We start from the raw sequence: 24769 nt of genomic DNA on the forward strand, positions 1-24769 counted from the left end.
AGATGAGCCTTGACAAAATGAAACAGAGCTTTGCTATTAGGATGAAAGAGCTGATGTAGGTAGGACAGAATTTGCCAGGTATCAGGGGTGTCTGTGAGACTATGGTCTGCACTGTGTGAACCCCCTGAGGTGGTTGAGGTAGGTTTCAGCTCTGAAATGCTGCTGTTCTAGCTGCTTGGTCAGCCTGGTGAAGGCAAAGATATTTTGAGATTGAGAGCTAAGAGAAATAGAGAAAAAAGCATCCTTGAGATCTAGAACTGAGAAGTGGGAGGTTCCTGGAGGGATAGTGGAAAGAAGTGTGTAAGGGTTAGGCACTACAGGATGAAGAGGGACCACTGCAAAGTTAATGAGCTGGAGGTCTTGAACCACGTGATAAGTTCCATTAGGGTTTGTAACAGCAAGTATAGGGGTGTTAAAGGGAGAAGAGGTGGGACAAAGAAGCTTTTTTCTTAGAAGGTCAGAGATGATAGGCTTAAGTCCCCTAAGGCTCTGGAGAGGGGGGGGGTACTGAGCTTGGGTAATGTACTTAGTAGGATCTTGTAATTGGATAATGATGGGGGAATGGTGTGTAGCAACAGAGAGGTTTTGGGTGTCCTAGACTTGGGGGTCCACCTGAGAGGCTGGTAGAGGAAAAGACACATTGGAGCTGGAAGGTTGGGAGGCTAGAAAGAGGAGGAGAGGAGCTGTTGGCAAGTCTGGGGTAAGGTGAATGGAAGGAGCAAATGAAATGGAAGCGCCTACTTTAAAAAAAAATCTTTTCCCATAAGAGATACCGGGCAGGTTGGCATGACTAAAAATGAATGAGATAAATACACCTAAAAACACAGTTAAGTGGTGAGGTCTGCTGAGGTAGATAAGGCTGTCCCCCTACCCCGACAATAGGGAAACTAGGAGGAGAGGTAGGCCACCAGAATTCCCTCAGTACTGAGTATGTGGCTCCAGTGTCCAAGAGAAAGGAGACGGGCCATCCTGATACCGTGATGATTACCTGAGGCTCCCTATTACAGATGACAGTTGTGGTCAGGTCAAAGGAACCTGGGCAGCCTTACTCATCGATGACCAGACCTAGAAAATCAACTTGGGAATTTTCTGGTTTTAATGTCTCCATGCCACGAGCACAAGGACAATAGACTGCCCAATGTCCTTCCCTGTGGCATCTTGGACAAGGTCTCGTGGGACCAAGATGAGGATTAGGGCATGCTTGGGCCCAGTGACCAGCTCTACAACATCTGAAACCTGGGCCTGGCAGTTCTCAAGCCCCGGGGGGCAAGGGAGCAACACGGACAGCACAGATTGGGCTGACTGTCACCTCGACTGGTCGGAGGGTCATGGCTAGCATGTGACAGTGATGATTGCAGGCTTTGTCATTCCTTGCATGGTACACCTTAAAAGCCAACTCTAAGACTTCTGCCTGTGGGATCAAGGGGCCTTTCTCCAAACGTCTAAGTTTAGCCTTAATGTCAGGGTAGCACTGAGAAAAAAAAAAGAGTCATGAGTAACTGTCTGCTTTCCATGGTTTCTGGATCTAAGTTAGTATATTGTAACAGGTGATGGAGGACTCTTATTGGTTAATAAAAAACTGCCTTGGCTTTTTGATAGGGCAGGATTTAGATAGGTGGAGAAGACAGAACAGAATGCTGGGAAAAAGGGAAGTTAGTCAATCACCATGCCTCTCCTCTCTGAGACAGTCGCCATGAAGCCAGCCACTGGGTCAGACATGCTGAATCTTTCCCGGTAAGACACCACTTCGTAGTGCTACACAGATTATTAGAAATGGGTTAATCAATATGTGAGAATTAGACAATAAGAGGCTGGAACTAATGGGCCAGGCAGTGTTTAAATGAAGACAGTTTGTGTGTTGTTTATTTCCGGGGCTAAGCTAGCCATGCAGGAGCTGGGCGGGACGAAAAGCAGGCCTGCCTGCAGCTCATCACTACAAACAGGGCTTTAGTGAGGCGTTCCAAAAATGCAGAAGGATTTTCCTTCATACCTTGAATGACCTCTGAGAGCTTATTATAGTTTACTGGCTTGAGGGCAGCTTTATGGAGACCTGCCAGGAAGCAAGTCAAAAACTGGTCCCTAGCTAAAATTTCACCTGGGGTGTTATGATTCCAGTGTGGTTCTTGCTTGGGTACCGCTTCTGCCCCTGGAGGGTGTGTAGCATGTGTTTGGTGGATCTTATCTGCATGTAGTCTGGCCTGCTCCCAAACTCACCTGTGTTCTTCACGAAGTAGGTTATTATAGGATCATATAGATATCATGAAAGGAGAGATTATAAGAATGACACTTAGAGTTTAGATAGTAAAAGGCTTGGCTATAAGGAAACTCCTTCCATTTGCCTGTGTGCTGACAGTAGTTAGAAAGCTCCTGTAGAATATCAGGATCAAAGGTGCCATTAGGTGGCCACTTTAAATTGCTATCTAAATTTTAAGGAGGACATATTTTGAATCTGTAAGTAGGGCATTAAGGCCTGGGGTTTTAGGGTCTCTAAAAGGCATCCTAGGGTGGAGGCTGGATTGAGGGTCTTGGATGGCTTGCTACCCATAGCTGAAAACGTGAAAACAGGGATACCACAAAGCTTATAGGGACATCTCCCCTCTATAGGTGGGGTGTAAAATGATGGCGAACACCACAGGGCTGTAGGAGAGTGTCCTCTACCTACAGGCGGAGTGTTAAAGCCTGACTGGCTCTGGTCGGGGCAACTCAGAAGCCAGAGAGGCCACAGCAGGGACCACTGACAAGTGGTCCAAAAGAAAAGAAAGGGAAAAAAGGAGAAAGAAACATCTGAGGGACCCTGGGCCCCCAGTTGCAGGAGGACTGACCCTGGGTCATCCAAACACAATTTTAGCTAACAGAAGCAATCCAGAGATGAATGTCAGCGAAGGGGCTCAACCATGGCCATGTAGGAACATTCCCCCCATTTATAGGAACACCAGAACATTGCCAAGAGCTCAGTGGTCAATTCCTCGGGTTCAGAGAAATGATTAAGCTGACCAGAATGGGGAAACTCACCAATTGAATCCGGTGGTGTGCGTAGAGGTGGGTCATACACAGGTGACAGAGCTCATACATGTGCACAAGGGCTTAGCTGAGTCATACGTGGATGATGCAACCACACCACACATGCATCCCTGGACCATTAGGCACTTCTGCCTTGAGGACACATGCATTAGGCACATGCATGGCCCTAGAACCTGGAAGTGTCAGCCTTATTGTGGCTGGAATAATAACAGTGACAATGAAGCCCGGTTATCCAGACCGCTGATTAAGGTCAAAACTTGAGACTCCAGTATGCCTATTAGGAGAGGAATGCAACCACGTGGCACAGCAGCTACATGTGTGATTAGGGGTGTTAAAGGGGTCATGTTTAGATGTGAGGGGAAGGATGTGCTTGTAGAGTGAATAATAAAACCCTAGAGACAGATATTTGGGTTCAACCTGAAGATCAGAAAATCAAAACACTCAACCACTGGCTCTTGCCTTTACTTCAGACTGAAATGGGAGAAATCCTGTCTCCATGAATCCTCAGATTGAGACTGAGAGTGAGACATGTCCCCTCCGATTTTATAATCCTCTCTACTACTCAGATGAAAAGCATGCACCACCACCGTCCCTGCCTCTATGGCTAACTAGTGTGGCTGCTGGGATTAAAGGTGTGTGTCATCACTGCCTGTCCTGTATGGCTGACTAGTGTGGCTGCTTTACATTAATCTTCAGGAAAGCTTTATTTCTCGAAAAAAAAAAACCACAAAAATATACCATTATATTTCCATTTTTTTTTGTCTAAAATAAGGAAATAAGGCTATAACTGATATAAGAAAAACTATATACAGTAAGTATAATAACTATATACAATATATGCAGGTAATAAATACACCAACAATTTCTAGTTCATTTGCCTTTGACAAATTCAGAGAGAATACTCCATTATCTATCCTATGAGTCTAAAGTCTTATACCTAATTTGCTTTCTATCATATCTTGTTTTCTGTATCTAGTAAACAAGGAAAACTATATCTATCTAGTTTGGGTCTCAGAGACCCAAGAAGGAAATATTATTAACTGAGTAAGCAGGAAGTACAAACAAGTGACTTCCAAAAAAATGTGTGAAATGACAAACAGCTAGCTGCCTGGACAGTCACCCAAAGTTCCTCTGCCACGTTGGGGCATCTATCTTTGGCCAACAGGCCTAGCATATCTGACAGACTTTTCTGTGAAGCAGGGTATTCTAAAAGGCTGCCCTTCCTTGTCTTGACAGTGTTTGGCAGTCACTTTCTTCTGTGCTCTGCTTGTCTAATTACGACAGCGTACTGTCAGCAGTCGAAGCTAAGGCATTTTCTTGCCCAGTGACTTACTTTTGCCACAAATAAAGTAAACTCCATGTGGTGTTTCTTTGATGCCCAGTATCTTCTCTGAAGTAGATTGGTGCTGCCAGGATAAGACATGTCTCATTGTCATAAAAAAGAACCTATGTTATTAAAACATTTTAAATGCCATATTCTGTAGATCTCTGAAGTGTTTGAGATACCTGTCAATCAAAATATATCTTTGTTTATCCTTGAAAACATACCTAATGTGACTACAAGTTCGATTATAACAGATGACTAATTACTAACCCTATATTTCCTTATTACGCTAAACAGTTGGTAATAATAAATTTTAAGGACCTTTTCTGCTTTAATCATAACATCTGACTGTTCAATGGCCCAGGGTGTAGCCTAGAGGATTCAGGGTGTTGCTTAAGCCTTTAAGTCTCTTGTTAGCCTCCTACCTCCCTGTTCTATCCATGATCGACACTGGAATATTAGAAACTCTACCTTTTCTTCAATCATTGTCCCTTTCTCCTTTTGTTGTGTTGGGTTTTGTTTCAGGCACTTTTTAGCTTTGCAGTGTGCTTAGCACTGCCAAAAAGAAATGTGAATATATGTGTGTGTGTGTGTGTCTTAAATAATGTGTGAATTCATTGTGATAAAGGCTGGCATGTGAATCAGTGGAGATATAGTAAATAATGTTAGAGCACTAATTATCTGGAAAAATTTTAATTATGATTCCTATCTTTATCTATGTAACCAAAAATAACCGATCAACACATAATAAATAAGCCGATCAACACATGAAGTATTTTTAATAAAGAATGTAAAAGCAAATATATATGTGTAATTCGGGGGTTAAATATTTTTGTATGAGAAAATATTAACAATGGAAGCTATAAAGGAAGGAGACTGAAATGACCACATAAACTTTTAAAACTTGCCATTGAAGCTGAGATCACTGGTGCATACTATACTCCCAGCGTTCAGGAGGCTGAGGCACGAGGATCACTTGAGTCCAAGTTCCAGACAAGAGTGGGCAAAAGCATGAGGCCCTGCATCAAGAAAGCCAAAAGCTCTGTGAACTTTGAGAGAGCTGATTTAGGGACCCCACATGCATAGACAAAGCAAATGCCTACACAGTGGAGGGTGGTGGTGCATGACTTGACAAACTATCACTTAGCAGCATGGCCTACCTAGTGCAACTGTTTCAAAAACCACCAAAACCAACAGAAAAAAAAATAACTGCACATTAAAAATAAAGAGGTTTAAATGGGCAGTGGGGAGGCACACCTTTAATCTCAGTACTAAGGAGACAGAGGCAGGTGATCTGAGTTCAAAGACAGCCTGGTCTTGAACAGAGCAAGTTCCAGGAGAGACAGAGCTACACAGAGAAACCCTGTCTCAAAAACCCAAAATAAACAAATGGAATATAAATAAATAAAGATTCTTGATGGAAGAGGACACACTCAGCATGTGCAAAACCCTTGGTTTCATCTCAGCAACGTGAGCACCACACACAACAAATGCAAACTGTGGAAAAACGGCTATCGCTTACATGACAGCGCCACAGAATATGGAGTGAACCCACAGCAGAAGAAATGAACTTATATAGCTATTAACCAACTAATTTTACCTAGTGAAAAGGACTTCCAAAAATGAGGAATAAAATGGGAGACTGAGGCTGGAGGATTACTTTGAGTTTGAAAGCAGCCTGGGCTAGCTATATTCTTTGTATCAAGCTGGCCAGCACCACACAGCAAGATCCTGTCTCAAAAAACAAACAGCAACAAATCCCTTCCTCCTCAAAACCAATTAACCAACTATTTAACTATAAGGCACCGGGCATGCTGCTCAGCAGTGGAGTGACTTTAGGATGTACAGTGCCCTGGCTTTGAGCCCTAGGACCACAAAACCAAAACACCCACAAATCAAAACCAAAAAACACAAGACGGGTAACAAAGTCTTAAATACTGAACTATTAACGTATTGTGTTTAAGTTGCTTAACACTAAAAGCTCATTTTAAATATTCAGTAAGTAGGCACTCAATGAGCTGTGTAGTGGAACAGCAGAAAACCTTACAATTTGTAAGATTCTTTAATGACATGGTACAGTAAATGAAATAAGCAGGTTGCAGGGAGCTGTGGTTCAGCTGGGAGACTGCTCCCCTGGCATGCAAGAATATCCATGTTCAGTTCAGAGCATGATGATAGCAGCTATAGCAACACATTCTAACACCTGCTAGGTGGAGGTAAGAGCTTCAGAAGTCCAAGTTCATCCCTGGCAGCGTAGCAAGTACTAGACAAGCCTGGGCTACAGGAGACCTTGCCTTGAAAGGGCAGAAATAAGCAGGCTGTAAAATAGTTATGTACAGTTTACCTGTCTTCTGTTTTCCATCCACAGTAAGGTATGACCTCATTTTGGCATGGGGATTGTAGGCATGAGCTACCACACCCGGCTATCAAGCAACCCCGCTCTTATTACACTATGTAACTAACAGTCACCCTGAATGAGTATTCTGGGTGATTACTTTGTGCTTCTGCCTTCCCTCCCATATTTTCTAATATGCAGTCTTATTTTTCACCAAGGAAAATAATAATTTTTTGTTTTTGTTTTTTGAGACAGGGTTTGTGTGACAGCTCTGGCTGTCCTGGAACTAAGTCTGTAGACCAGGCTGGCCTTGAAAACACAGAGATTCACCGGTCTCTGCCTCCCGAGTGCTGGGATCAAAGGTATGCACTGTCACCACCACCCGGCAGAAAAGAACAATTTGAAGAAAATAAAAATACTGAGTTTTGCTGAACTAGGCAGTTTGTTTAGTTTTGTTAAGGAACTGAGATAAATTAATATTTCTAATGATAGTAAGAATTATGAGTGATAGTTTCTCTATGGACTTGGCAACCTAAACTAAGATTCTTAAACAAAGGAAGCAGGAAGTATGCTCAGTGTAGCTCAATGGTAAAGCGCTTGCCTAGCATGTGCGAGGCTGTGGGTTTAACTCTCAGCACCTCAAGTAAGAGGAAACATGTTCACTGCTAGTATTAGTGTGGTCCAGAGTATCAGGGTCAGTACTTTATAAACAGTACACTAATATTATATATTATAATTTAGTATGAGAGCATATGGTTTTTCTCTAATGCCACAAAGTGGAAGATTTATTCTTCACAGTTGAGGCTGGAAACAAAATCACATCAAGATGCTGGCAATGTGTCCTATGGAGGGAGGCTCTGAAGCAAACTGCTCCTCACCTCTCCTGGTTCCTAGCTGTGGTCCCAGTGGGTGTTCCTTGGCTAGCAGTCCTTAAATCACCCACCACTGCCTGTTACAGGGCATCCTCCGTGGCTGTCTCTGTCATGTCCTCTTCACATTACCCATTCTTCACAAAATCTGAAATATGTCACTTCATACACACATACACTCAATATGTGTTTTCTCAAAAACACCCAACTCAGCCAGCTCTGCGCAGCCGTGGAGACTCCTCCTCTGGGCAAAAACTAGATGAAGTAGAGGAAGACCCCATTTTTATCTCCATAGTGAGAGAAGTTTTTGCTAAATGTTTCCAAACCACTCTGCCAAAAATGGCAATGAGTCAGAAAAAATGCTTATGGCCATGAGTTAATTATTGATTTCCAAAATGAACAGCTTTAAGAGGTAAGGTTAGCCACATGGTGGTGGCACACAGCTTTTAATACCAGCACTCAGGAAACAGAGACAGGCATCTGGATCTCTGTGAGTTTGAGTTCTACAAAGTGAGTTCCAGGATAGCCATAGCTACACAGAGAAACCCTGTTTTGGGCGGCGGGGGGGGGGGGGGGGAAAAAAAAAAAAAGAGAGAAAAAAAGGTGAGGTTTGTCTTTTTAGTCCTTTTGGAAGTTCTAGGGATACAAGGGGGAAGAAAAGGAAACACAATGTTTGGCATTATGGTGGCAGTCACTCTCTAGACATGGGTTTTGACACTTAAGACTCTTAAAGAGCCACTGCCTTTTTATGTAGACATCAAGATGAATGAACAAACAATGAACTGAAAATAGAAATCTGACAGTTAAAATGCTATTATAAATATAAATATAGAAAATTCAAAACCCAAGTATATCACTGAGCCCTGGGTTTGAGACAAACCTGGGTGGCAAAGGCCTAATAAAAACAGACAGCCACTAACATTCTAAGCATTTCTTCCAAAGTACACATTTCTTCTAAAGTGTTTTTGAAGATTCATAACTATTGTTTTTTTATAACTAGAGTAAGATAAATTATACATAAAACTCAAGTGAGAAATTACTGTCATGTATGGAGGCTGACATCATGGATAGTCAAAGAATATGTTTAATAAAAAATAATTAAACTTCCATTTGCTCTATAGAACATCATAGAAAGTAATTTAATAAATTACAAATGACTTTTTAAGACTTTTGCTCAACTACAGAAAGCAAATTTAGACTACACAAAACACAACTGGTAAATATTGCAAATGTCCAAAAGAAAAATTGGACTAAGACTTGAACCATGAAACCTGAAACAACGGCTAAAATACAAGGCAACACCAGCTATACGTCTTTCAGTAACTACCGACACATACTGGGATATCCTTTCCACTGCAACGTTGGATCGATGTCATTCCGGCGACTCTTCTTCTTACCCTTAACTTTACATCTCCGTATCTGCATGGTTTTCTTAGCTGACACCTGAACAACTTTCCCCCAAGCCATCTACAAAGAAATGTCTTGAAACCCAAGAGAATGTTTAAAGTTAACATTAGCCTTAATGCTTTGAAAACGGTAACTGCCTTATTATACATAGAAAGAGAATCACTAGGATGTTACCCAAATTTATTAGACCATAATTAGGAAAATACTTTATCTCATAGATTTTGCTATAAATTAGATTTTAATGACAAGATCTAAGTTCTTTTAATCTCATTTTTTCCTTTTAATTGGGAAAGACAGGAATAAAGATCATATGGGTAGACCTAGAGGAAGGAGGGGATACGGGTGGTGCTGAAACACTCCACTGGCAAACCAAGGTAACTGTCTGGAAAACTTTGGCTATCTCACAGGTGTGTTCTAGTTAAACAAAAGTGCAATACTGCAAAGGGAACACACTAAGTATGTAATATATCATTTTCATGATGAGGATTTACTACCCACTGCTCCTGGATGGGCATTACAGTGACTATTGCTAAGACATTGCATAAAGAACTATCAATTCAAGGTACTATTTTGAGAAAATACAAAAAATTAATAATACAATCCCAATGGAACGTATATAAATTTGGTAAATACATTTAACATTGTCTAATAATGGGTTACGTTTTTACATACAGAAACATAATTTACTGGTAAAGGTCTTGGGAAACCCAGTACAATCACTTAGTCCATGACAAACAACAGCCCTATTAAAACACACTGGAAGTTAATTTTCCTATAGGAGAGAACTGGGGCACTCCTCTGAAATTTACCACCTTGCAAACTTTACCATGATTTATTTAGACACCAAGAAATGCTAAGATTTATCTCTCCTTAGAATGTCTAAGTAGGTTCTAATTGTTTCTGATGTGTATAAAGGTAAACCTTGGACCTCTACCGTGTCAGAATGATAGCAGCTTTAGCAGGAGAAATGATATCACAAATCAAATAACAGACAAATTGTACATGATAAAAGATTGTAAGAAACAGAACAGAAGCCTTGGACTTCATAGGTATAGTTTGTACATCATTTTGAGATCAGTCAAAGTGCATCTTCAAAGTGGGCGGCTCAGCATTTACTATAAACTGACGGCCCAACACTGACTCTGGGTAACATGCTGTCTTCTTACTCCTAGGAACTCAATTAAGTCAAACTATCTGCATATTACTTGACTACTATTACCTGTTATTTCGGAATATTTCCAGGACATAAGACACAAACAGAAACCTATACAAATAAAGCAAACAAACACTTTCTTCTACGTGAAGGGCGCTGTTGAAAGTTCTCAGTGGTGTTCATGAGTTTGCCTTTCTGAACCCTGGAAACAAGACATTATTCATCTGAGACATAATTATTTGCAATAGGAGGCCAAACTTCAAAAAGTTTCAATGTATGTGTACAGGGTGCCAAAGCCATATGACACAAGATTATTTTATGACTTCATTTTTACTGATTTCTGAGTTAGGCGCAGTAAAATGCAAGTCATGTTCCTTGCCAGATTGACATGATATATAGGATGTGTTTAAAAACCCCTGAAAACAAGTACAGAATAAGAAACGAATGTAAACTTCCTAAACTAACTCAGCTGAGGTAACAGGTAGCCAGATAAATTGGCTGATTGGGAAACTTATTTCTTCTTTAAAACATACTTGTACCTGAATTGGAAACATCAGCAGTGCATCACAACACTAGAGCGTTTTCATGTAATTAAAGCAATGGATGGTGATGTGGAGTCTACAGCTTTCATGACATTCATTAGCTGCCCAAATTATTGCTGAGTTTTGATCTGTAAATTATAGGTGTCAAGGAGGCTGTAAAACTATATTCAAATTAAATCAGTAATATGCATAAAGTATTCTGTGTTCACTGCAAATATATTAAATATACAACTCTTATTGAGCATCATTTCCATAAAATTAACCCCCAACAAAATTATGCCTTTTGTTGTAACTTTATACGTGTATGTATCTGATAGTACATCCGAGTTCAGAAACTTATGGATCTTAAGAAATAAGACATGCAAAAAGTCTCTGAAAGCAGTTTGCACTTCTAAACAAACAACTGAAATGCTCTGTCAGTAAGTTATTGATGCACTCAACACCGGGGTATTTACAGTTAGTAATTAAAGAAAAGGGAAAATCAGTTTAGGATGAAGTGCAGAGTCCCCAATCAATCTTCATTGCTTGAGTCTGAATCCTCAGATGATGATGATGTGCTATCAGACCCGGAAGAAGCTTTCTCTGAACCCTCATCTGTGCTGTTCTCATTGAGAGGACTAGGCTCAGTTCCTCCCTTCTCTTCCTGATTTCTAACTCTGGAATCTTCTTCCTTTATTTCTACTGACTTAGATGAAGCTAAGTCACTATTTTTGTTTTTCTGTACATCAAAAGTATTGGACTGAGACAAGGTTGGAATATGAAGATTAAGGCCTGGAGTGAGCAGCATCCCTGGGTAAAGTATGTTAGACAATAATAGTGGGTTAAGAGCTACGGGCTTGGCAGCTGCAGCTGGACTCAACGCAGCAGTGGAGGAAGTCGAAGGAGAACCCGACACACAGCTTTCTCCTCCATTCTCTGAACTTTGGCTCTCTGTCCTTTCTTTTTTTCCTTCTAGCTCCTTAGAGTCATTTCCTTTCTTTTCTTCGGCCTCAGATTCTGCATTCTTTGACAGGAGTCCTCCCATGCCTAGCAGATTTGGTAATCCAGCCATTCCTGACAGTAGCATGGGGAACATAGCAGCCATGTTCTTAGTTTCTCCTCCAGAAGAAAGGCCAGCAGGCATGCCCATTAACCCTGCAGTCACTTGTAGTGACTGCAGGTTTTGTAGATTTTGTTGTAAGGCCTGAAGAGCTGTGAGATCCACACCTGGAAGCAATCCATTGGCCAACAAAGGATTGCCTGGCACACTGCTGGCGGGAGCAGGTGTTGCTGCTGCAGCCTTGGCAATTCCACTTTTAGGCCTTCTCCCGCGCCTGCTTACTTCCTCTCTCACAACAGGACCAGTGAGAATACGTTCATACATACTTTCTGGAAGAAAACCCTGGAGAAAATACATATTCATTAATAACAGCTATATGAAGATAAAATCAGCTTATCAAATAGCCTATTAAGAGGTAGCTATTTCTAAACTTATTCTATATTGATATGAAATAATTATGAAAGATATAACTTATTTAACTTGTGGCTTCAACCAGCTATCCCTCAGCCCCCGTTTTTTAAAAATCATAATGAAAGAGGCATTAATTTTCTTTATACTGTGAAGCTTATGTTAGTAGGGCAGAAAATTTAAGAACCAAAAAAACATTATCAAGCGCATTTTCATAACCCTTTCTTGGTGCACATCACCACTTGCTCAGATCCTTCTGATCACAGAAAGCAACGCAGGAAGGACAGGGGAAAGAAACAAAAGGTTGAAGTTAAATTGAGATACTTCACATCAATCTTGACGGTCACTTTGGGATTAAGGTAAACGCAGCCAAGACACAAAAGTTATACTCCAAAGGGAAAAGGCATTAATACTCATTATCATCTAGATTCCATGGGGACTTTGATGCCTGGGTATTTATCTATCACTTGGAAATGTTTATGATAGGCAGGAGGTTTTATGAATTTATATTAAATTCAAAAGAGCGTGTTCTATATTTGGTATATAATCACATATTGGTGATGTGGAGTTTAAAAAAAGGAATTAAGATGAGGGCTTAACACCTGGCTGAGAACAGCAATGGTACCTGATGATAGAAAGTGACCAAGAACAGGACAAACAGTCATCTGTACTACTTTCCTGAAATTCTCCTATGATTTTCTAGGATACAAAACTCTTTGGAATTTTATTTTATGACCTCTGCAACAGCACTGTCCAGTAGAAATGTAATCCAAGTCACATACATAGTTATAATTTTATAGTGACCACATAAATTTTAGTAATATAGGCTAATTAAATAAAACATTTTCTGCATTATGTATTGTATAGAAATTGAGATAGAAATTATATTTTTTCTAAACTAATCCTCCAACTTCCCCAAAAGTGTGTATTTTAAACCAAGCACACCTTGAGCCATGTGCTTAGTGGTCAATCTGTGGGGAGGCAGATGTAGACAGTAGTTTAAGGAGAAATCTAATGGGACTACTTTTTGTTTGGTTTTAATTGGTCAACTTCCTTTTCTCTCTAAAAGCATTATGGCTCACTGCAGAATGTACAATAATAAATATAAATGAAACAGAACCATGTTTATCTCACCACTCAGCCACACCACTACTAATGTTTAGAGTGTACAATGCATCATTTGCTTTCATACTTATTTTATGAGCATCCCCACCCTTTCCAAAACTAAAATATAATCCCCTGAATTTAGTTTTATAGCTTGTCTTTTCCATTTGAACACCTATAGAAACAATACAGTTAGGCTTTAATAGCCCAAGATCTTAAACTATAAAGGTACTTAATATATTTCCAATATTTCCTCTTTTGACACTAGACAGTCTTTTTGTTTGTTTGTTTGGTATTTTTGAGCCAGTGTTTCTCTGTATAGCCTTGGCTGTTCCTCACTCTGTAGACCAGGCTGGCTCGAACTCACTGAGATTTGCCTGCCACTGCCTCCAGAGTGCTGGGATTAAAGACGTGAACCACCACCCACCCAGCTTAGATATTCTTCTCAGACACACAAAACTGTTTAATTAGGTTGTTAGCAATTTAGAAAATCAGTTTGTGAGGATTCATCCCGTTCATCAGAGAGAACTGAGAGCGCAGGTAGCCCTGGAGCTGAGGAACAGCTGTGATCTTTGGCAGAACCGGCGAGTCCCCGGCGCTGCTCTGTGATCTCATATCCGGACTATCTACAAAGATCCTGTTTGTGATGAATATTATTACCTATAAATTTCTTTGCATACCTACTTGGTTATTCTTTGTGGCACTCTCCAAACAATATTTGCAATTAAAAAAGGGGGGGCATCTCTGGTTCTGCATTCTACTCTATCATCAACTACCGAAAACTATTGTCACATGTTTGCTATGGGATAATGCTTTTTGTACACTGTAACGATTTGTCACTCATATTGGTTTAATAAAAACTCTGATTGGCAAGTTCAATAGCCAGGCAGGAAGTATAGGCGGGGTGAGCAGACTGAGAGATGCAGTTTCCACCCTGATGCAGAGGAAGCAAGATGAGAATGCTGCACTGATAAAGGCACCAAGCCACGTGGCTAACACAGACAAGAATTATGGGATAATTTAAGTTGTAAGAGCTAGTTGATACTCCTGAGCTAATAGGCTCAACAGTTTATGATTAATATAAGCCTCTGTGTGTTTCTTTGGGACTGGATGACTATGGGACCAGGAAGAACAGAAACTTTCATTTACATATGTTCAAATTCTTATCCTGAAAAGAAAGTTTAATCCAAGACATAATCAAGTGGCTCTAATTTCTAAAATGGTACATTTGCAAGATACTCACAGACTGTTTAACAACATCTCCCCATTCAGGAGCTACTCCATATTCTGAATTTTCTTTCAGGAATCTACATAAATCTTTCAAAGGGGGAGCAAATGCACCTCCAACCTGTAAACAAACAGAGATAGTAAGGCAGCTAACACAATTAAGTATGGAATTATTTGATTTCTCATTTAGAATTTCTTTAAAATAACCTTCAACAATTTGTATAGTTACATAAGAAAGGATCACTCCAATCTAGGAAATACTATATAAACACATTAACTTTTGTCCTCTGGTTATCTTTAACTGTTAATTTGACAGACACAACCTAGAATTATTGGCAAAGAAAATCTCTATTGAAGTACTGCATAGATCATACTGGCTTATGGTCATGTCCATGGAAGGACTGTCTTGACTGCTAATTAATGTAGGAGGGTCCAGCCCACTGTAGGTGGCACCATTCCCTAGATAGGTGAGCCGGAACTGTATAAAATAACAAACTGAGCCTAAGCCCCCAAGTTAGTAATCAAGCAAGGACTGAAGCATCAAAAGCATTTCGTCATAATTTCTCCTGTAGTTCATTGAGTGTGAGTTCCTTGGTCAGGGATAGCTCTGTGGAATAGTAAGCACCCTGTCTTCACATCCTTGTTTGAGTTCCTGCCTTAACTTCAATTGATGATGAACCTATAAAGGGAAACTTTTCCTTCTCTCAGTTGCTTTTGGTCACAGTACCTGTCACAGCAACAAGAATGAACCGAAATAGAAATGATGTCAATCTTAAATGTTTTAAGTGGAATAACTGAAGCAGAAAATGAAGAACTACTCTTTATGGTGCACTTAAAAGGCAAGACAGGTAGCCTAGTCTTCCTTAAAGTAAACCCTTTGGAGTTAGATTCCCCAGGTATAGAAACTCAGGTAAATCAGTGAATTTCTTTGAGTCTCTTTTGTGATCTACAAAATGGGGTGGCAATAATATTTCCTTCAAAGTTGGATCTTTGTGTGGTTTAGGTATCAGGGTAATTGTAGCTTCATAAAAGGAATTTGGCAATGACTGTTCTGTTTCTATATTATGAAATACCTTAAGGAGTATAGGTATTAGGTCTTCTTGGAAGTTCTGGTAGAATTCTGCATTGAACCCATCAGGTCCTGGGCTCTTTTTGGTAGGGAGGTTTCTGATAACAGTTTCCAATTCTTCGCGACTAACAGGACTATTTAAGAGCATTTACCTGGTCCTGGTTTAACTTTGGTATATGGTACTTATCTAAAAAAGTGTCCATTTCTTTTACATTTTCCAATTTTGTGGCATACAGGCTTTTGTAGTAAGATCTAATGATTCTCTGAATTTCCTCTGTGTCTGTGGTTATGTCCCCTTTTTCATTTCTGATCTTATTAATTTGTGTGTTCTCTCTCTGCCGTTTGATTAGTTTGGCTGGGGGTTTGTCAATCTTGTTGATTTTCTCCAAGAACCAGCTTTTTGTTTCATTGATTCTTTGGATTGTTTTCTGTGTTTCTATTTTGTTAATTTCTGCCCTCAGTTTGATAATTTCCAGTCTTCTACTCCTCCTAGGTGAGTCTGCTTCTTTCTTTTCTAAAGCTTTCAGGTGTGCTGTTAAGTCTCCAATGTGTGCTTTCTCCGTTTTTTTTAAGTGGGCACTTAGAGAGATGCCCAATCATATTACAAAAGCATTTGTTCAACTATGTTTATAGCAGCATTATTTGTAATAGCCAGAACCTGGAAACAACCTAGATGCCCTTCAGTGGAAGAATGGATGAAGAAAGTGCGGAATATATACATATTAGAGTACTACTCGGCGGTAAAAAACAATGACATCTTGAATTTTGCATGCAAATGGATGCAAATAGAAAACACCATCCTGAGTGAGGTAACCCAGGCCCAAAAAGATGAACATGGGATGTACTCACTCATAATTGGTTTCTAGCCATAAATAAAGGACATCGAGCCTATAATTCGTAAAAAAAAATCCTAGAGAAGATATATAAGAAGGTGAATCCAAAGAAAAACATATAGTTATCCTCCTGGATACTGGAAGTAGACAAGATTGCCGGACAAAAAATGGGAACATGTGGGTGGGGTGGGATGAGGGGAGGGGGGATGGGGAGAGAAAAGTGTGAAGTGGAGGATGGGAAGAGCTTGGGGGAATAGGATGGTTGGGATATAGGAAAAGTGGATATGGGAACAAGGAATTATATATCTTAATTAAGGGAGCCATTCTAGGGTTGGCAGAGACTTGACTCTAGTGGGGTTCCCAGGTGTCCAGGAAGATGCCCCCAGCTAGGTTCTTGGGCAGCTGAGGAGAGGGTGCCAGAAATATACAGATCCTATTGCCATACTCATGAATATCTTGCATATCACCATAGAACCTTCACCTGGCATTGGATGGAGAAAATGACAGAGCCCCACATAGGAGCACCGGACTGAGATCCCAAGGTCCCGATGAGGAGCAAAAGGAGGGAGATCATGAGCAAGGAAGTCAGGACCGTGAGGAGTGCGTTCACCCATTGAGACGGTGGGACAGAACTAACGGGAGACCACCAAGTCCAGTTGGAATGGGACTGATGAAACAGGGGACCAAACCGGACTCTCTGAATGTGGCTGACGGTGGAGGAGGACTGAGAAACCAAGGACAACGGCAATGAACATGAACTCTACAGCATGGACGGGCTCACTGTGAGCCTTGTCAGTTTGGTTGCTCACCTTCCTGGACTTAGGGGGAGCTGGGAGGACCTTGGACTTAACATAGTGAAGGGAACCCTGATGGCTCTTTGTCTTGGAGAGGGGTGGAGTGGGGGTATGGGTGGAAGGGAGGGGAGGGAAGGGGGAGGAGATGGAAATCTTTAATAAAAAAAAATGAGAAAAAAATATTTCCTTCAAAGTGTCTGATGAGGATAAAATGGGATGATTCAAGTGTCATACAATATTATCTGGTTTAATAAGTCTATGTCAAATACTGGACTAAGAGCACTGCATGTATATTTTATTTGGGTTCTTAGAACATCTTTTTGAGATAGTATTTCTATTTTCAAAATGAAGGACCTGAGAATCAGAGAAGTTATAGTTAGCTTCAAAAAGCCATCTAATAATGTCAAGAGTTAGGAGTCAAACCTCGGCCTTAGAATTCCATGCTTTTATTTATTCATTATGCATATTAACTAAATTATACACTATTAAATTGTAAATCTTTTTATATGATAAATTCAAGATTCAAATCAATAGTATTTAGATCAATGATAATGACCTACCAATTTAATGTTTCTTTGCCATCTAAAAGGTATTTGAGCAGTTCCTTATTCTATATCCCTTTTAAAAACATATGCGTTACATCTTTTTTTATTGAGTGGTACTGGGGACTGTGAATGCTACATAAGCATTTTACCACTGGATGTATTCCTAACTGATATCTATCTATCTATCTATCTATCTATCTATCTATCTATCTATCTATCTATCTTCTATCTATCATCTATCTATCTATCTATCTATCTATCCATCTATCTATCTATCTATATATCATCTAGCTAGCTAGCTTGATAGGATGTATATTCATTTATCATAGTCAGTATATCACCCATACCTATAACCATTCTCATCTAATGTTCCTTATATTTTTTAGTCTCGCGATTTCTGTTGCACTCTGCTCTTTATTAAGCTTCTGGGCAAAGTGAATTTATAACCTGTAGCTCAATCTCCAGAAGGCTAATGAAGAAAGAATACCCTGAGTCTGAGGCCAGTTCAGCCAACAAAGTGAGTTCTAGGTCAGCCTGAGCTACAGTATGAGACCCTGTTAAACAAAACAAAACATAACACAGCATAATATAATGTCCTCCCCTAAAATTAAGTGGATCCTTAGAAATTCAACAACCAAACCCAATATCTTAGATAACAGAGAACCCTACAAATCAAGGGACATGAATAGGATTCCAGAAAGTTTACAACATGAATATTTAGAATATTTACTGCCAGAGACATGGCCGAGCATAAAAAGGCGTTTGCTGCTCAGTCTGACAGCCACCCCAGGACTTCCATGATGGAAGGAGAGAGCTGACAAGTATATGTTGTTCTTTGACCTTTGTGTACACCACACACACACACACCACACACACACACACACACGTTTAGTATTAAACTTAACAAATGGAGAAAAAAACAACAAAAAACATTCCTTCTCCTTAAAACTGGCTAAGCTGAACAAGGGAGGTGAATGGGCACAGTACAGTGATGTACATGTGTGAAAATGTCACTAGAAATAATTTTTTGGTAGGCCTACCAAAGTTAATAACAATATTTGAACACAAAAAGCCTAAATATTAATAATTTGTGAATAGTCAGCACGAACTAAGCATAGAAGTTCTATTCACCTATAAAGTAAGTTTTGAAACATTTTATTTCCATCTTTCAGGAAATTATTAAAATGCCCACTTGACACTTGAGAGAACAATATTAACTTGAGCTATCTGACAAAAAATTACATTGATAAAGATACAGTAAATATCTTATGATAATGTAAAGGATGTCATTTTTGAGTAAGTTCTCATTTTTTAGCATAAGATATTTAGGTTGGAACTTCAGTTATGTATGACGTATGGCCTCTTCCTTGTAGAGGAAAGTAGCAGTTGCTCCCTTCTTGCCCCTTCCCCAGCATGCTGAGTGTGGCTACCAAACCTGTGTCCAGACAGCAACAAATGTTCCTCCATTGAGGAACAAAATTATGCCCTGAAAAGAACCATTGTCTGAGATGTAATGTCCTTGTACACTGCACGACCATACACAATGCCGCTTGGCCAGATCTGGGGAATGGCTTAGCTTCATCAATAATGCGGGATTTGATATTAGACCAAACAAAAATTATCATGCATGTCTTTTCCCACAAATGTACTAGGTTCAACCCATCCTCTAGACTGTAAGAAAAAAATGCATAATACAACAGGTTTCTTTAAATGCCAATCAGTGTGAGAGGGTTAACAAGAGACACAGCTACCTTTCTTGCATTCCTTCTGTTAATGAGCTGCACACGTTCCTCTCCAGTAAGACTGTTGACATCCAATTTATTTGGGTTTCGGCACCGATGCCTTTTCTGTTTGGGTCTCCCCTCATGAAGCTGCACTCTCTAAAACATACCAAGAAACACTTTGAAGCTTGTGGCTCTGTTAAACACTAGTCTGAATGATGCACGTGAGTAATTTTATTTTGTTAATAAAATATTAATAATCACACTCCCTTTCACACTGCATGTAAAATTTTCAAAATTTAAATATTTTAAAATTATAGAGTAAAAGAATAAACTGTGTTGGTGGTACACGCCTTTAATCCCAGCACTTGGGAGGGAGAGGCAGGCAGAATTCTGTGAGTTCGAGGCCAGCATGGTCTACAAAGAGCATTCCATGTCAGCCAGGGCTGTTACACAGAGAAAGTCTGTCTTGAAAAAACCTAAAAATAAAAGAAAATAAATAAAAAATTTTAACAATATTATAGGAATAAGGTTATGCTAAATGAGATAATGGATGTAAAGCATTAAGTGTATTGGTAGGCAAACTCATTATTTCAACATTTAGATTACTTTGTATTTATTACTACTGTAAAATAAACTTGTTGAGAACAAAGTGTTAGAAGTTTTATCCTACCACAACCTTTATTGGGTGTGATAAAGTGCTTTACATCAGAAGTTTGTTTGTTTATTAAACAAGAACAGCTTTGAACTTAAAATTCTTTTTGAGCACTGGTATTACAGGTGTGCGCCACCATATCTGACCTGAAGTGATTTTATAAACAAGTATTTATTAAAGGCAAAAAGGAAAGTAATACAGAATTATATTTTGGAAAAGATGGTAATTATTTCCTAAACTTAGGCAAAACACATATTTAGGACAAATGGATGAGAATTTGTACTTCATTATTAAAGGTTTGATGAATCAAAGAAACAAAATGTATCAAGATTTAAAATGTACTTACTGGAATAAAAGCTCCCAGGTCTTCCACATAACCTGGGTGCTCCTTAAGCCATCTGTCCAGGTCCTTTCTCTTAGGTGCATCATCTCCTGCAAGCCTTGTCCCATCTTTGAGATTAATAACTGGAACTGGACTTTCTGTATCAGGAATTCTCTGAGGCTGAGTAAAGGATAGTGCTGGATTTATCCCTGTGGAAATCTGTGAGGTGGTTAAAACTAAAGTAAAACTGCAGAAAAACATCAAATAACATTTTTATTCCCATGCTTTGTCACTCTAACTCTGGTTCAACAGAGTAACTGCCACACACACCCCGGGCCATGTTATGCATTCCTGACTGCCCTGAAACTGACAGATCTTCTTACCTGTGCACACTGAATACTGGGCTCACACAAGTGCTCCACCATGCCCAGATTCAACAGTCCTTCTTTTGTAAAGAAGAAGAAAGCAGTGTCTAAATTCTGCCAAGTCTTTTAAACTTAAAATTTTTATGGCTTTTTGTCATTATTAAATTCTATTAAGATCAAATTTGAAAGTATGGAAAACTAATTTCCTTATTTATTTTATTAAAAAATATAAAACAGAAATTGTATACTTATTAGGACTGAATTCCAGACTTAAGGATAAATAATTTTAAAATAGTTTTACTTACATGATTAGGTGGCTTATTTCTGTTCAAAAAGAGGATGTCAACACCTTCTACATTCTTCCTCCTTCCTCGTCTTTTCTTCACTATAGGCTGGTTGTCTAATATCACTCCATTGGCACCAAGGGTTGACTGAATGGAAGTACCTAGTCAAATTAAAAATGCAAAATAGTAACTGAAACTATAAATGGAACATTACAACTTTTCTAAATGTATATGAAATTTGTTCTTTTATGCTCCAAACTAAGAAGTTCTTGAATTAAAAATATGCTAATTTCTCTTAGAAATTTTTAATCTAGATCTCTCACTCAGTAGCTCACACTAGCCTCCCAACCTCAATCCTCCTGGTTTTAGCCGCCTGCATCTGGGGATTATGGGCATCCTTACCTGATTTGTAGTAAACTCTTTACTGAAAACTCTGTATGCTGTTTTCTTAATTCACCACAACAATGTGACATCTCTTTTTCCTCCCACTTCATTTAATAGACAATGAGAAGGCTCAAAAATATTAATGTTAATTGACTTCCAAAAAGTCCAAGAAGGAAAAGAGAAGCAGATTTCACATTTGCAATTATCAAAATGTATTATATAAAATACTGAGATAACTACATAGAACTATGAAAAAAATACTTGAGACTTGAACATGGTTTTAATACAGTTTTAAAACTAGTGTGATCATTACTATTATATATTAAACATATCACTATTATTATATTCTTTAAAATTTTCATTAATTTTAAATTATTTGCGGGTGTCTATGTTTGTGTGTGGATGTATACATATAAGTGCAGGTCCCTGTTGAGATCAGAAGCGGGCGGGCACTGACGCCCCTGGAAGTGGAGTTAAGGCATTTGTGGCTGCCTGAAACAAATCCTCTGCAAGAGCTATGTGCATTCTTAACCACTGAGACATCCCTTTAGGCTCTATATTTATATTCTTAATATAAAAAAGTATTGATACAATACAAAAAGAAACATATAATAGCAATAACTACATAAAGTATACTTGCTATATAATATATAATATTTTAACTATGCACTATATATAGTATTAGTCATCAAAGAATTACTCGGGTAAAGCTGGACAATTTTCGGCTGCAATGCCATTGAAACCTTCACATGATCTAAGTACTAACAGTATCTTAGAGAGCCTTCAGGGTAAGAGTGGGGATGGCAAACCCACGCAGGGTGGCATGAGAGTCCACAGCTGACCTCCATTTGTCCTCATGTTTTATTGAGGTAAAAAAGAGCTCCTTAACTACAAACTATCACTGTAAAGCATATTTGGGAAACTTACACTCCATGAATAGAAACATTCACCTTCAATGTTACTGCAGGGGTGGAGGGAGCATATGAGTATGCATGTGGTATATACAGGCGCACATGTGTGCATACATATGTGCATGTATGTGTGGAGGCCAGAGATTGCCATGAGATGTCTTCCTCAATTGCTCCCCACTTATTGAGGCAGGATCTCTCAGTGAATCCAGAGGTCACTGATTTGTCTAATTCAGCTAGCAACCTTGCCCCAAGGAGCCCCTGTTGGCTGGCTAACAAGCACGGGGATTAAGGTGGTCGACCACACTTGCCTAGTCTTTATGTGTGGCCAGGGATCTTCACGCCAACCCTCAGGCTTCATCCACCAAATTATAGCCTCAGCCCTTCAACTGCAAGCCTGACATGTTTGACAGCTAGTGACTAGGAATCCACAGGAGACAAAAGTGATGCCAGTGAAGCTAAGCGAGTCCACAGTTTAAAAGGTAGAACCAGCATCAGCTGAGAACAGCAGTCAGTTCCCCACTGTAGGCGTCCCGTACACTGTGCTTATGCACATAACAGTTTTGAAATGCTTCCAAGTATTATGCGGCAACCAGACTTAGTTCCTACCAAAGTAGAGTCCTTAACCTTCTGAAAAAAAGAAGGTATAAAGAAAATTCAACCCATTCATTTTCTTCAACTAAAACTAGTATTTCTGGGGCTAAGCATAGGTGATGAACACTGCTGAGACTCATCTGTTCTTAAACATCATTCTTAATTCTTGACAATTAAAGAAGAACACAGGTAAAGGGAGGTCAAACAAGACAAAAACACTGTTGAGTGCATTTAAAATATTTTTAGTTATTCATTTTAATTTTACAGGTACATTGTTTTGCCTGTACATATGTGTGTTAAACATTTGCATGTTTGGTGCCTGTGGAGGTCAGAAGAGGGTGCAGGAACCCCCCTAGAACTGGAGTTATAGACAGTTGTGAGCCAGGTCCTCTGTAAGAACTACTTAACTAATGAACCATCTCTCCAGCCCATCCAATGCATTCTCCATTGTTCAAAGAACATACAACACATAGCATAAATGATACATTTAGTAAATGTGTTGATACAAGTTGCCACAAGGTTAGAAGAAATAAAAACTCAAGAGAAAAAATATTAATATGGTAATTGTTTCCAAAATGCTTTGATTTGCCCTGAAGACATAGGAAGAGTCTTCTACCAACAACCATTACCATGAGACTTAAAGCACTCTTGGAAGCACAAATATTCTGCCTTACCAAATGCTACTCTAAGTTTTATCTGTTAAAACCTACTTGAAAAAAAATGGTATCTCCATCCAAATATGTAAACCTCTCAAACCAAACTGCTATGGTTCAAAATGTCATGTTAAAGTTCCAATAGGTTTGGTTGGTGATGCAGTTCAGTGGTAAAGAGACTAAGCATACATTAAATCCTGAGTTTGATCTCCAGTGTGCATGTGCACGCACATACACATACACCACATATACACGTCCTAGTAATTAATGAGTCAGTATTATGCTGACTACTTTATAGATGTTAAGGAGGTCCCTAACACTAAAGAAAAAAAAGGAATTTTTATTTCAAAAGTCTATTTTAAAAGATCTGGAAATGACAAGGAATATCTTGTTAATAAAAAGTTACTATTTGCATATTTACCTGATGCTGGCATAGATTTTGGAAAATTAACAAGGCTTGTCTCTGAAGCACTCTGGAGCTCCCGAAGTCGAGTGAGGTACTGCTGCTGGCCCAGGGCACCATCTTCACCATCAAATGGTCTTTTCTGAGCAAGCCCCTGCTTCTGAAACGTCAACTTCAAACCACCTTCCTATTAAAACAAAAAAGCAAACCAAAACAATTATTCAGACAGTTAATGTTAAGAAAAACCGTACTGTAGGATATCAAGAAAAATATTTTTTAGAAAGAGTGAAGGCAAAATCCCTGATACACTACTGAGGTTTTCCTGTTTACAAATCAATACAAGAAAAGCACATTAATCTTTTCTATAATAAATATAAACCAAAGCTTTTCATGTGAGAAGCACATGATAATTGTAACCCTGTCAGTTTTAGACAGATATCTCTAGGTACATTATTCATGACACTTTTAGAGGACATCATCCACAAATACACATATATACACTCTGCATTTTTTTTCTGTATGAAATATGGTCTTATCATGTGCCCTCTGGTTGCCCTCAATTTCTTCCTGTTCCTTTCTCAGTCTTTAAGGTGCTAGGGTTACATGTGTGTCCTCCACATTAAATCTCACCAATATTTTAGATAGCAAATAATTAAGTTTCAAAGATCATAGTAAAAGAAGCATTACTAATATTGGGGCACACTAAGTGTTTAAGAGGGAAAAGTATACTGGTATACCACATAAATACATAAAAAGGACTAGAAAGAAATTGTCACATTTTTTTAAGAAACATCTTGTTCAGCAAAACTA

General features: G+C 39.2%; 1 protein-coding gene across 7 annotated transcripts in view; it reads right to left on the reverse strand.

Moving 5' to 3' along the window:
- Positions 1-8610: 8610 nt before the first annotated feature.
- Chd9 (chromodomain helicase DNA binding protein 9) overlaps positions 8611-24769 on the reverse strand; it is a 214126-nt gene continuing 197967 nt past the window's right edge. For all 7 annotated transcript variants that reach the window (XM_038312415.1, XM_038312410.1, XM_038312413.1 and 4 more), the window contains 6 exons: positions 23978-24146; positions 21039-21178; positions 20393-20587; positions 19422-19550; positions 14446-14550; positions 8611-12032 (listed from right to left, as the gene is read on the reverse strand). In XM_038312415.1, coding sequence (XP_038168343.1) covers positions 11163-12032; positions 14446-14550; positions 19422-19550; positions 20393-20587; positions 21039-21178; positions 23978-24146 — 1608 coding nt within the window. In that variant the 3' untranslated portion in view covers positions 8611-11162. The remainder of the gene's footprint in view (positions 12033-14445; positions 14551-19421; positions 19551-20392; positions 20588-21038; positions 21179-23977; positions 24147-24769) is intronic.

This window comes from Arvicola amphibius, chromosome 15 (genome assembly GCF_903992535.2).
Source record: "Arvicola amphibius chromosome 15, mArvAmp1.2, whole genome shotgun sequence".
Lineage (NCBI taxonomy): Eukaryota > Metazoa > Chordata > Mammalia > Rodentia > Cricetidae > Arvicola > Arvicola amphibius.